Genomic DNA, 13332 nt, shown 5'->3' on the forward strand with positions numbered 1-13332 from the left:
CAAAGTGGTGGGGACTCAGTGTTTTCTATAATCCTGTATAATTTCTGTTTCTCCTGTGGGCTTGTACAGGGGTTCCCTACCCTTCTGGACCTGTGGCCACATTTGGAAATCTGAGAAATTGTTGTTGGCACCACCGCAACATGATTTCCGTGGAGGATGTTGACATGGGAGCTTAGCTAGTCAACAAAGGGGCAGGCGACAGAAAGACTAGAAGCTGAAAGGGGGAATAGCAAACAAAGGGAGGTAGGGAGAGAGAAAGAGGAAGGCTAGGGATGGGGAAATAAATTGTTTGTGGGAATAGTTACAAAGAGGTTACAAGCTAGAGTGGAGAGGCAGAGAGAGAATAAATGGGTAAGGTCTGTATAGACCCAAGAAAACTGGTCAAGTTCTTCTTCCTGCCTACTGAAAAGCTAATTAGCAGCAGGTTCGGGAAATGGATGAAGACCCTCATCCCTGACTTTTAAAAAACATTATAAATATATTTCTGAAGGGGATAGGGAGGTGAGAGTTTGTAGGCACAATTGGAGGTCTCTATGGGTAGTGAGTTTGGGACATCTGGGTGTGGGTGCAATGAAGGGGACTCTGTTTCTCACAAAAGCAAGTTTCTCCAATGTGTTTATCATCTCTATATGGAGAAAATCAACAGAAGAATAAAATATACTCAGGGCATAGTCAGGAAGTGCAAGATACAGAAAAAAACTGCTGAAACGAAAGAAGATTGAATTCATTCAGGATGGAAGATCACATGAGAATGCTGGTTTGGATGCAGGATGTCACAGAAGATAACTTGTTTGCCCCCAACTCCCTTCTACTGCAACTACTTGTGACTCCAGAAAAGTCTTCTCCACAGACCCAATTCCTGAATAGGGGGTGCAGGACCTCTAGAAGATGGGAAGAGTTGCTTAACCTAGAGCAAAGTCATCTTAGACTAGCACAGTCCTCCAAAAAGACTTTTCAGGGCATACAGGTGGCTGCAGGGTAGAGAAGAGCTCCATTGCGCCTGGATATATCTTTCCCTCTTGCTATCAACTGCTACTGCTGAAAATGTCTGCTGTGGTAAGATTCAGCTTTGCTGAACTGGGCAAGAACCTAGTGTCTGAATTTTCTTTCCCTCCTTCTGGATCCCCCTTCTGTTTGTGCCATAAATTTTAGATTGTACACTGGCAGACCAGACTCTTATCCTTATCTTTTAAGCTACTCTGGAAATATTTTTGGATAAAGAATAAGATAAGTATGCAAACTTAAGCATGCATGCTTAAAGGATGGGATAAGCATCCTATATAAATATAAATATTTCATAAGAACATGTCCTTCTGCTCATGGTATTCAACATCTAACTGCCACAAACTCCCTAGGAAGAAAAAGGGGATAAAAGTGTACACTCAAAAAAGTATAAAGACAACGTTGGTCTCCTTGAAAATCTATGCTAGGAACTGGACAGAGGGAGCCCACCTCTGTTAGCCCATCTTTTGGAAAGTTTTGACACCATAAGAACTGTCTGAGGTGGGACTGCGAGGAACTATCATATGGTTCTGATTCTTCTTGGTGGAGCAATCTCAGGTGATGCCTGGAGATTTTTGTTTGGCACTGTGGCTGTTGTCTTGTAATCTCTCTCAATACTCCATCTTATCTTCTGTGTTATTTAACATATATATTAAACTGCTGGGGTTGTCTGGTGTTTGGGATTATTAGAAAGTTTGTTTGCCCTTCAAACAAGCCATGTCACTCAGATAACATGACAAGCTATGCCCGAGCAGTCAATATGGAAATTATGCCTAGCATGAGTTAATTAAACCATGATGGCTTATTCAGATTTTGTCCTGACCCAATGGGTCCATATGGCCCTGGGAATTCTGACAAAAAAATCTGTAAAGATATGTTATTACCAAAAAACCTGGAAGCAAGCCTGAGCAATGAATTATACTGCCATACAACTTTAGGATCCAATTTTCAGTAGAAATAATCTTATTTATTTATAGTTCTAATCTACCAGTTTTCCGTTTGCAAGGATGAAAGGCAGTTTACATCTTTTTTCTCTTGCAACAACTTTTATCTTCACAACAATCCTGGGAAGGAGGTTAGGCTGGAAGTAAGTGATTGACCCAGTCACCCAGTGAACTTCATGACTGAATCGGAACTGGCATCCAGATTACCTGATTCCCAGTGCAACACTCTTACCACAACTGCAAGCTACCATAGCAAGAATAATTCATCAATCTTTATTTTGACTTAAAAATAATTTAATATATTGAATATTCATAATAAATAAAAGCTAACACACATTTTTTAAATCGTGGAGTAAAGGAAGACATCACTAAGCAGAGTTTCACCAAGTAATATTAAAAACACACTGTTTATTACCAGATTGACACTACTATGACAAACACTACTCATGAATTTCTGTCTGGCATTTTTATAGCTTTTATTGCCTTCAAGCAGTGTCAGAACAGTGTCAGATTGTGCCAATCAGAGCCTCATACATAACAGCAAGAAAAATATCATCTTTATAGTTCAACAAATCACCCAGTAACCCATAGAGAAGAACAACCGTATACTTCAGTGTAAAAATATTAAAAATCGGTCGTTAACTCCCGGTATGCCCCAGACAGCATGGGTGACTGGGAAACGGTAGGAGATGTAGGCCCTTTTATGTCTAAACATGCACAGGGTTATATAGCGGTAATCCCCATTGGGCACATTGGGATTACACCTAAGTAGACACATATAGGATTGCACTGTTAATGAATTACTTACCAAGTTCCACAAACACATTATGGAACTGTAATACTAAACATCTTGCCAATATATTTTAAAATATTATTCACTGGGTTTTAATATGATTTCTAGGCTGCTTTTTTAGTTTCTTTGGTCTCTAACATTCCAAAAAGTCTAAACAGGAAGAAAAATAAAGTTCAAAAGTGATATGGAAAGCTTCTAACCAGAGGCTGGTATTTACCCTTAAAAGCTACTGAAAAGTACTCCCTAACTGAATTGCTCTGTTTAAATGGTTAGGAGATTTCAAAGAAAATGGTCTAGAAAGTATTTGATTGTATAGCTTAACTTCAGGAAGCACATTTTTAAAAAGATATGGCAAACTATAAATAATTACCTCTTTGTATTTTTCAGCAAATCGGCCAAACTTTTCTATCATTTCAGCCACAAAAATGACATCCATTTTGTCAGAAAAGTTTGCTGCTTCAACAGTGTAAGCTAACAGCTGTCGAGCTGTTGCTACAGCATTAGTGAGGTTCAGGGGCATCTGTAAGGCACACAAAACATTACATAGCTGACATAACCAGAACAAATCAAGGCTCTTAAGCAATCTAAGTAAGAGTTAGCCATAAAGGCATGTGTTGCAATGCCTGTTGATTTAGACAACCTATATACACTGTATTTTAAAAGCGTGACAAAATTTGATTATCTAAAACTCCAGAAGGAATAAGGATGTGTAATAGTTCCTCACCCATCATCTAACACCAGTTATGCTGCTTGAAAGAGCCTCAGATGCTATACTGTTCAGAGATAGCTACTTTTGATTTGACTCTATAGTTTCTGGTGTATAAAATGTATGCTTGTTTACATAATATTTCAGCTGCTCTGAGGGCTGTTGTTGAAAAGCAGGATATAAATCTCAATAAATACAGAATGCACCCAAAATACTGTAACATAAGCAGTGAGTCAATTGTATTGACTCACATCTATTGCACAAGAATATAAGCTTGTACATTATGAAGAAGTCTTCTTTAGGGTGAAATAACAAACCAATTCGTACTTCACATGGCTGTAAAAACTTTAGCTATGTTTTTAACAAATATATTTATCAACATTTGCTTTAAGCCTGTAATGGACTTGGGATCAGTTTATTTTTAATGACATTTCCTGATGTGTTCATTATTAAGTCCCTTCTGTTATATTATCATGATTGTTTTCAAAACACCACCACATGAAATTCTTACTAATATTCAGGACTTACATGGGGGTGAATAATTTTTAACTAATTTTGCCTGCTGGCATGTTTAAAATGGGTCTGGAAAACCCCTGAGGAGTAATGGGACATGATATGACAGCCTTCCTGGAAGGCTGTATAGGGGCAGAAAAAAAAAATGCCATTTTAGCTCTGGGAAAGAAGCATGCCATTGCATCCCATCTCTTCCAAGGAATTTACGAGATAAAACTAAGTATGTTGCAAACCCATACCAACTTTTTAGACCCATTTTCCCAGTGCAGCCTCCCCTACAACCTGGAAAAGCTGCTCTTGAAGATCAAATAATAACATGGGTTAAAATTGATACAGGAGAAGGGATTACATTTGGAAGGTATTAGTTCTAATGCACGAAGCCCTGAACAACTTGGGCCAGGATGCCTTCTTCCTCACCAACCTGCTCAGTTACTGAGGTCACTGGAGGACATGCTCCTGGTTACACACAGATCATGACTCAAGTGGAGTCGACCAGGAGAAGGAAGCCTCTTCAGCGAGAAAGGAATTCCCTGCCTCAAAAGGTCAGGCAGGCATCACCACTGTGCTGGGAAGCCTTTTCTTGCTGATCAGGCACAGTCTTTATGACGTATTGTTTTAAATATTTTTTTACACTCTTCTATAAGCTGTTTGGATGTAGAGTGGTACAGAACTACTGGAAGGAAGGACGGACAGACAAACAGACAAAATTCATTACCTATCCCAAGTAACCTATGTGCACACAAAGAGCAATTTGTTTCTTACCATAATCCTTTAAAAGATTGATAAGTGTGCATGTTTTTCAATAAATTTGAAAAAATCCTTCAAGAGTTTATTTGTAAACAATTTCACAAAAAATATGGGCAAAGAGTGAGTAACCTGATTAAACATATACAGGACTCGAGTGGCATCATTTGCATATTGGCAGCGAGAGTAATCCTCTCCAGCCCAGAATCCTCCCCTATCACATCTGCGCCAAGCTCTTTTCTCGTCCTGAGAGTTGCCAGTATATATTCCACTGCCAGCCGAGTAACGAGTGCACAGCAGGTATGCAGTAATGCCTGCCAATGTTCGGGGCCACCTAAAGAGTTGAAGGGGAAAAAAGCAGACAAATTTACCCAGCTATGATGAAAAAAATATGTAAACAGAAGAATTAATTACTATGCTATGACAAAGTGAAAGATACTTCAGATTAGCATTATCTCTGTGAAAAACAGAAAAGGTTCTTTGGCTAGACCCCAAAACTGTTATGCTCTCTGAATGTTAATGTTAGAAGCATTCTAATCTCTGTACCCTTTTGTTCAGAGACTCCTTCAAATTTGGGTGGGTTGAGAGAAGTGATTACATGCATCTTTCACAAAGAGATTTGTTCACTTCTGACCCACTTTTTTTACCCACTTTTGTGGGTGTACTTCCAAATTAATCTTCTGTGCTGAAAAATAATGCCCCCTGCATAATACTTGGCAACATGTTCATATATTTATTAGACATCAGTAGTTGCTCCTCTAATTGCCAAACCCAGGGACAGGTGAGGGGCTGGGTAGGTAGACATCTATGGCAATGAGACTTGGTAAAACATTCCTTGAGGTGAGGCAGAGAGCTGTGGTCACTCTAATAAGGTAGTTATCAACCAGGGCATATAATTCTTTCATCTGCCAGTTTCCTCCTCCTCTTCCATCATCATCAGCATCCTAATATTAATACTAATACTATCATCATCTTAACTTTCTGTTGGTCAGAATCAGTACATAAAGGATGAATAAAAATGAGGCCTTCATACAGTACTTTTATGTATCCCAGATGATCCATAGAACACTGTTCACAGAGGTAACACATATGGAACCATCTAGCATGAAAGAGCAAGCTGCTTTTTAAATTTGGAGAGTGTTTGGTAACATGGGTATGTTCTCAGTATTAGGCAGGCTTGCCTGCAACCTGAAATGCAGTCAGAGCAGGGCATTCTGAGAAAAAGTGAAAGTGGCATTGGGTTGGATGCAGACCTAGGCATCAGATTTAATCTGGCAGATGCAGACTTCCCCATACCCTCCATCCTGTGGAAGCCCCTCCAGATGCTAGGAATAGAGGGACCTACTAAATCAGGAAGGCGGATCAGGGGCAAAGGGGGATCCTGTCAAATTAGGTAGAGTTCCACTCATGGAAGATGCCTCTGATTTTCAGGGATCCTCCCTGCCCCACACTCAATAGTCCATCTCATTCAGCAAGATTCTTGACCCCGCTGTGTAACAGAGGGAACACTTTGAAGAAGAAGAGATGGTCATCTCTCCTAGCCTAGCTGCTGATGGCAAGACAAATGACATTTGATTCTACGTGAAAAGTATTTATCAAGAAAATGCTTGCAGTTCATTGGCAAATATGTACTGGTTGTACTTTTAAAAAGTATTGTTTCCTTGGAATTAAGCAATTATTTAATATCTCCCTTTTGGGTTTGTTGGATACATTTTATCTTATTCTTCTCTTATCTTTGCAGTAATTTAATAAAAGTGAAATCGGACAGCACTCTAATTAAAGTCACAATAATAATTGTACTTGTCAAACAGAGTACCAAACACTTTGACTTCTCTCAGAACAGGGACAAACATTATTCAAGGGATTATGTTAAAGAGCTTATAAACCTTGTGAAGAATATGTTTAATCTCTCAGTGCCATAACACAGAAACTTAATTTAATTACTTGAAGTTTGAAGAACACATATTTTCTCTCACATCTTTTTGTTTAATAAATGAAACCACAGTGAGGCAAAGTAAAGTAGACTGATAAAGGTAACCAGAAGTAAGATGAATTATCTGAAACAGTCCCTTTAAAAACTGAAGCCTGCAATCCTATGTGCATATATTTGAAGTAATTCTAACTGTGCTGCTCCAACTTACTTCAGAATAAGTATGTGCAGGATTATAATGAAAATCAATATGACTAGAGAGATACTATTCTATTCCTCCCTTTTTTTCTTTTTTGGCCTTAGAAGATAGTTATTTATTTTCATTTGCTTATCAACTACATCTTTATTAACCATTATGCACAGAGGTGCCCTGATGGAAATTGACAAATTGGCACAAGGATCATGTGACCTGGGCTGGTGCTAGCTGACTCCACCACCAATTCTATCTGTGGCTGTTGCCTAAGAGACAATATAACTGGAGAATTCCTTATCTCTGGCAAGGGACAGTATGGAGGAATTTTTTCATTCCATAAAAAGCAGACCTGGCTCAAGCTTAAGGATATGCCAGAAGTGATATTGGGTTTGGACCAGGTGTGTGAAACTCAGTCATGCAATGGAATACGGTAAAGTTTGGATATCTGTCACATACCAGTAGAAATCATTCACATTCTTTGATATGAAGGCATCTAAGAAAAAGATGCAACTTAATTAATCCAATGCAGAATGGAAAATATAGGGACAAAGACTAGAACTATGGGTGGGGGGCATGCTGTAGCATGTTTTGTAGGAGCCTCCTTCCAAAACTGTTCCTGAAGATACACTGTAATGTTTGGTGCATGTGCTTGGTGTTACAAAGAATGGCTTAGGCAGCTGTTGAGACTGAAATGTTGTGAAAGAGTCCTCTAGTCACCTATCAATGGTGCAGGTCATTTTCCTTTTCCCTCTGGAAATGGCGTAAAGGAGCCAAAAAGTGTATCATTGTTCTTAAGGGGGTGGCCCAACAGATGTATATTTTTAGCACCCTGCACACAACCAGCATGTGCTAGGACCTATCCAAAGGGTGGGAAGTTTGAGGAATAGTGTTAGGATAAGTAGCAAAAGGGCAATTTGCATGGCATAGTAATGTGTGAGCTGCTTCCATGTATTGTAAACAACTTCCAATTGGACATTGGGAACATGATTTGCCAACTCACACTGAAGATGTTGGGGCTAAATAGCTGGGTCATTAATCCTGCAACAAACCATAGGTTAACTTCTGGGGTGTTGAACCCCTATATAGCACTGCTGTACAGGTTGACAGGTCATACTGACAACCTCCAAGTGCAGTGACTGAAGACTGTTTACAAGAGTAGAAGCAGTTTGCAGGTGGTATTTATCCTTGTGAATCATGGGCTAAATAATGATTTACCACTATGATGTCTGAAGTGAGCCAGAGTGTTTCCCTTAGGAATAAAAAAGGGAATGGTGTGCAGTATCTGAATTGCTCTTGTGGAAAATGTCATCATTTAAGATTGTGTGCTCAGTTCTTATGATTCCTCCAGCTGATGTCACTGTTCTTGGGAAGCCCTTAGGAGACATCAGCCTGAGTGAGACAGTTCTCGGTGGCTTGAAGGGAAACATTCTTAGGCCACAATGGGAAGGCTCATGTTGTGCACACATGCAGGCTCAAGAAAGCTGCATTTCTGTGGAATCATTTTAGGTACAGGTGTGTTCTAAGTAGTTTGCTGCCTGTCTTGGATAATAAGTGTTTAGGCATATTTACTTAGAGCAAAGATCAGGTATCTTTCTACATTCAGCGATGAGATTGCTTGAGGCTAAGCTAAATGTACAACAGTACAACAGCTGAGCTTAGCTGAGCTGATTCCTTTAAAAATGTAAGCATGCAATACCATGAACTTGCATTTGGTTGGCATTAACTCCAACTGAACTGGAAGGGACTAATTATTCTGAATTAAGTCCTCTACCTATCCGGAAGTTCAAGCAAAGCACTAAGAAGAGGAGGAAGCTCAAATGACCAATTCCACCAACTTGTATAACCTCCTGAGGGCCAAATCCAAGGAACTTTCACCCACATCTTTAAGTGAAGAGTGTCTCCATCCTCAGGTGCAATGGTCCCAGAGAGGAGAACTTCCACAGCAGCATTAACTACTGGGGTTTTCAATTTCTTCAAGGTTTTGTGGAGAAGAGAACCCAATGTCTCTCTTATTTTGGAGTAGGTATAGTACATTCCAATTTTTTTCTAAGATAGAAAAGCAAGGCACTTCCTTGTTAAGCATCTTAGACTCTAGTAACACTTGACTAAGACTATTCAAGAAGACTATGAGAAGATGAAGATGGCTAAATAGGAGAATTCTGTTGGGCTGGCTGCATGCCCGGGCAAGTCATTGCTTTAGAAAGAAAATGAAGTGCTCAGTATTGAATAGACTTGTGTTGGAATGATCCTTCTTTAAACTATGATTTGACAATTTGCCATCTTCCTAATCTATTCAATTGAGCGTCTCCTAGTTAAAAACCCCCAGTCTCTATAAGTATTTTTCACCATTAAACCCATGGAGAGAACAGAGGGGAAATTGAAAGAAACCAAAGAATACTGAGAAGAGGGCCTGGGGTACACAGGTTATAGCAGAAAGAAAACAAATTAAAAGGTGATAAGATCCAAAGAAGGAAAGCTAATTAAAAACAGGCAGGGGTCAGTTAACAAAAATAAATGTAGGAAAAGCGGATCTGTAGGAGAGATTCCAGTTCTTGCAAGTATCACTGTCTTGGGTGAAAGGCAAGGAAGAACAAAGTATAGAGTCAGTTGCCTTTAGAGCCCAAAGCAAGTTCTAGATCACATGATCCCTGGTTTTCCTGGGAAGAAGGTAAAGCTAACCCACTATTGGATACCTCTGCCACATCAGAGACAAAATCAATTTGCTATTTTGCATTTTGTCATCGTAAGTAATAACTGGATTCTGTTAGTGAATGATGCACAAAACATGCAGCTGTAGGAAAATATATTGCTGAGTAAACAGTAGCTAGACTTAAAATATTTCAAAGGACAATCAAACTAGAATGAATGAATGACTTCTTTATTTGCCTTAAAATACTATTTTCCCCTAAAGAAATGCATTTTAGTTATACTACTTCAATATAAAATGGCTTCTAAGCAGAAACAAAATAGATACTTCCGGCTATGCTCTAGCCATCCAAACCAAGAACAATAAAGGTAAATGTTCCTAGGTGCATTTATAGCCATCTGCTCAGAATAATTTCTGTTACAAGTCAAATGCTGATTTCTGCATGGCCTCAAAAGGTGAAAAATAACTCTTTGTTATTGCTCTTTCTGTGCTGCCTTCCGCAGTAAACCCAACTCTAGCGAACCCCCCTGATAAAATGATGTTTCCAGAAACTGTGTTTCCTTCCAGTGAATTCCAAAGGGGCAAAATCCTATTACACTGAACAATCACTGAGCAGCACAACAGGTTAATTTAATAGAAAAGACTAGAAAATAAGCTTTTGCCATCTGGTTTTACCTCTAATTACGACTCCAAAAAAGAACAATTCACAATTGTATTTAAGAAATTATTTAAATTGAAATGCACGCTTTCTCAAGAACTCTACCTGAAATGTTTTTATGTTCTTTTACATCTGGTCTCAAGGTAGCAATTGTTATGAATGGAGCAGGCTCCACCAGGTAAATGACTTGGATCCAGAGTACTATGTAGTTCTATATATCTCCTGGAATGTTACACTCCTCCATCCTGTTTCACAAATTGGTTTTGAAATCTCAATAGAGATTTGTGATTCTATACTGTGTATGTGTTGCGGGGAGGGGGAGAACAAAAAGTATAGATCGCCTTTGGATGTGTGCAATTAATTATGCAGGACTTTGAATCTAGGTCTTAGCAAATAGGTAACATAAAATTTTGTTGTATATTTTGAGAATGTAAAACTTATACCTGGGGATAAATCTGACTGTAGATTTTTGCATTACTAATCACTCGGGTCAACTCTGGCAAGCAAGGAATGCCTCTGGATGAACAGGAAGAAAAGGCTTTAGTGGAAGTAAGGTTTGCTATTTTGAATTACCAATGTTGTGCAACTGATTAACACAGGTATATGTAAGCAAGCAACCTGCAAACGATCTGTGGACCTGTGTGTAAAGTTATCTTGCTGAACTCAACATAGCAATTAATGACTTTCACTGAATGCACCTATGATGCTCACACATTATGGTGATTTTCCCACATGGAAATTAAATCCACACAGGAACTCATAGTGGGTAAATTGATCCTGAATGGGGAAGACAGTATGAGATTAAAAAGCTATGAACAAGTATCAATAAAAGACAATGGCTGTGACTTCACAGAATACACCACTGCCAAAAAGTGTAAAAGTATTACAACGGAGTTTTAAAAAAGAGTTACCTTACACATAAAGAATCTGTGTAAGAATCACAGGTGTGATAACTGGCACCTCCAGAGGCAATATGCTGTTAGAGTGACCAGCAGCAAAGACATTAGCATGAGAAAAAGTAAAGAAAGAAGTAAGTACAAAATGAAGATAAGCATGTAAAACGTCCAGTTGCAAGTATAGTCAGGTTAGAGTCAGTGCAGCATAGGACCACAAGATGGTGACTGGATTGCAGGAAAAGCCATATGAGGCGAGACTGAGGGAACTGGGTCTTTTCAGCCTGGAGAAGAGGAGACTCCAAGGGGATCCGTTGGCGACATGTAGGTATGTGAGGGGTTGTCACACGGAGGTGGGTAGAGACCTGTTCTCCCCTGCAGAGGGCAGGACACGCTCCAACGAAGCAAAGCTCAGGGAACCAAGGTTCAATTTGGATGCCAGGAAGCACTTCCTGACAGTTTGGACCCCAAGGGTTCCATGGGCTTCCATGGGAGGTGGCTGAAGCCCCATTGGTGAGGTTGTTCAAGGACAGGCTAGACATGCATATGGTAGGCAAGTGGTGAGTGGAGCCGGCTAGAGCCTGGGGTCAGACTAGACGGCTCGGGAGGCCCCTTTTGACTGGGTCACCAAACTGAGGAAATCCATCAGATTCTCACCTCCAAATAGGGTTCCCCACAAAGTTATGCAGTTCTGTACCACCTTTTACTGTACTTCCTTTTAGGTATAGAATAATGACACATCAATTGCACTCTGTTTGAACATGGCTGTTTCATAGTAATATACATACTGGTTCTCAACATGAAATGAACAAATTGTCCAAGCTAAATTATGTCCCTAGATAAAGTTTAACATTTCAGCTTAGGCCAGTATCTCCCCCTCAAGTCAAATCAAGCCTATATGATATACATTTTTAAATGTAAATATTAATATGAAATCACAAGTGTTCTTTTGAATGATTATCCTAAGAGTTTAAGGAACATCTGGAGCTTTGCACTAATACTCTGATCACTGTAACTAGAAAATGTCATCTCAGCTTTCCACCAATAAGCAGGCTGAACTTTGGTTCTGCATGTCCTTATCTAATGCAATTGAGAGCTATGATAACCCATTCTTTGCTATCATGAAGGAGAACTGAATCAGGTAACACTTGAGCTTAAAAGCAGTCTATAATAACAGCTAACGTAAACTCCTTCAAAGCTGTCATCACTAACCCGAAGTCGCCTTTATTGTTGACAACCCTTTCCGGTGGACAGTACTGTGCAGAGCTGTTTAGTACTACAATGTCAATGGTCCTTGAATTATTCCCACGTCTGGTATGCACATGACACCCCCAGCTTCCAGTAGATCCAGCCTGAATATTTGAGATGGTCAGGGCACTAAAGTGATAAAGGTAAGACAAATGTTCAAAATCACATAAAACTGTTTTTAAAGGGTGAACTCTGTTAGAAAGTCAGTCTGCTTTGAGTGAATGCATAAGAAAACAGAATACTCAGACATTAAAGACAATTTAAAGCCTAGTGAGAGGCAATGTATCAGTCTATAATCCCACAGGTATTGGGAAAGGTACTCTTTTCCTGAAAATGGCAACAACTATTCTACTAACCAGAACATCCTCTGATTTATTGTTTAAATAGTGCTATGAGACAATGAACTTCTAGTAAGCCTGTTCTCCTACTTTTCTTACCTACTATAAAAAGGATCCATTGTTAAGGTATAAAATATCTGTCAAGTTCAATTGATCTAGAAAACTGATAATTGTACAATGCTACGGGCCAGTATGGTTCTATCCCCTGGGAGAAGAATGAGGGGAACCAGATGAATCTCCAAAGGATTACTTTGCAAAATATATTCAGCAGCTGACTTTAGAAGCTACTTCAAATAAAAGACTAGAGTTGACCATGATGAAGTAGGAAGGTGTTTTTCACAACTCACAATCAAGCTGTTGCGATCTGCACATTTTACTTATAGTGTGATCCAAAGAAGTATAATTAAAACACACACAAACCATACTTACCTTGCAATGAGCGAACAGTTATGAATCATGTTTTTTTCAACAAAAATCCCCTGGGCTTCATCAGTTTCAATGATCTTCCCATCCTGATACCACAGAACCTGCATGTCCTGGTCAATATATGAAGCCATGCATTGGAAAGGCAAACTGTCTCCTTCAAATACAACCTGACGATGAGAGGGAGTCATGTAGAAAGATGGTAACTCCAGAGGAGGATCTATTTAACATCAAAACAAAACATGCACTATGTTTTAGAATGACCCTATTTATCAGAGGACAAATTGTAATGCATGTAAG

At 39.3% G+C, this 13332-nt stretch overlaps 1 protein-coding gene across 5 annotated transcripts in view; it reads right to left on the minus strand.

Annotated features, from left to right (window-relative positions):
* The window catches only part of ADGRA3 (adhesion G protein-coupled receptor A3), a 75584-nt gene that overhangs the window by 22487 nt on the left and 39765 nt on the right, over positions 1-13332 (minus strand). For 4 of the 5 annotated variants that reach the window (XR_006413522.1, XM_044417933.1, XM_044417931.1 and 1 more), the window contains 4 exons: positions 13039-13252; positions 12236-12400; positions 4835-5036; positions 3110-3259 (listed from right to left, as the gene is read on the minus strand). Coding sequence is in view for 4 of the 5 variants with exons in the window: in XM_044417933.1 (XP_044273868.1) it covers positions 3110-3259; positions 4835-5036; positions 12236-12400; positions 13039-13252 (731 nt within the window). In the remaining variant the exon portion in view is untranslated. The remainder of the gene's footprint in view (positions 1-3109; positions 3260-4834; positions 5037-12235; positions 12401-13038; positions 13253-13332) is intronic. The other variant, XM_044417934.1, reaches the window with a different exon arrangement.

Source organism: Varanus komodoensis, unplaced genomic scaffold (genome assembly GCF_004798865.1).
Source record: "Varanus komodoensis strain SLA01 unplaced genomic scaffold, ASM479886v1 scaffold9, whole genome shotgun sequence".
Taxonomy (NCBI): Eukaryota; Metazoa; Chordata; class Lepidosauria; order Squamata; family Varanidae; genus Varanus; species Varanus komodoensis.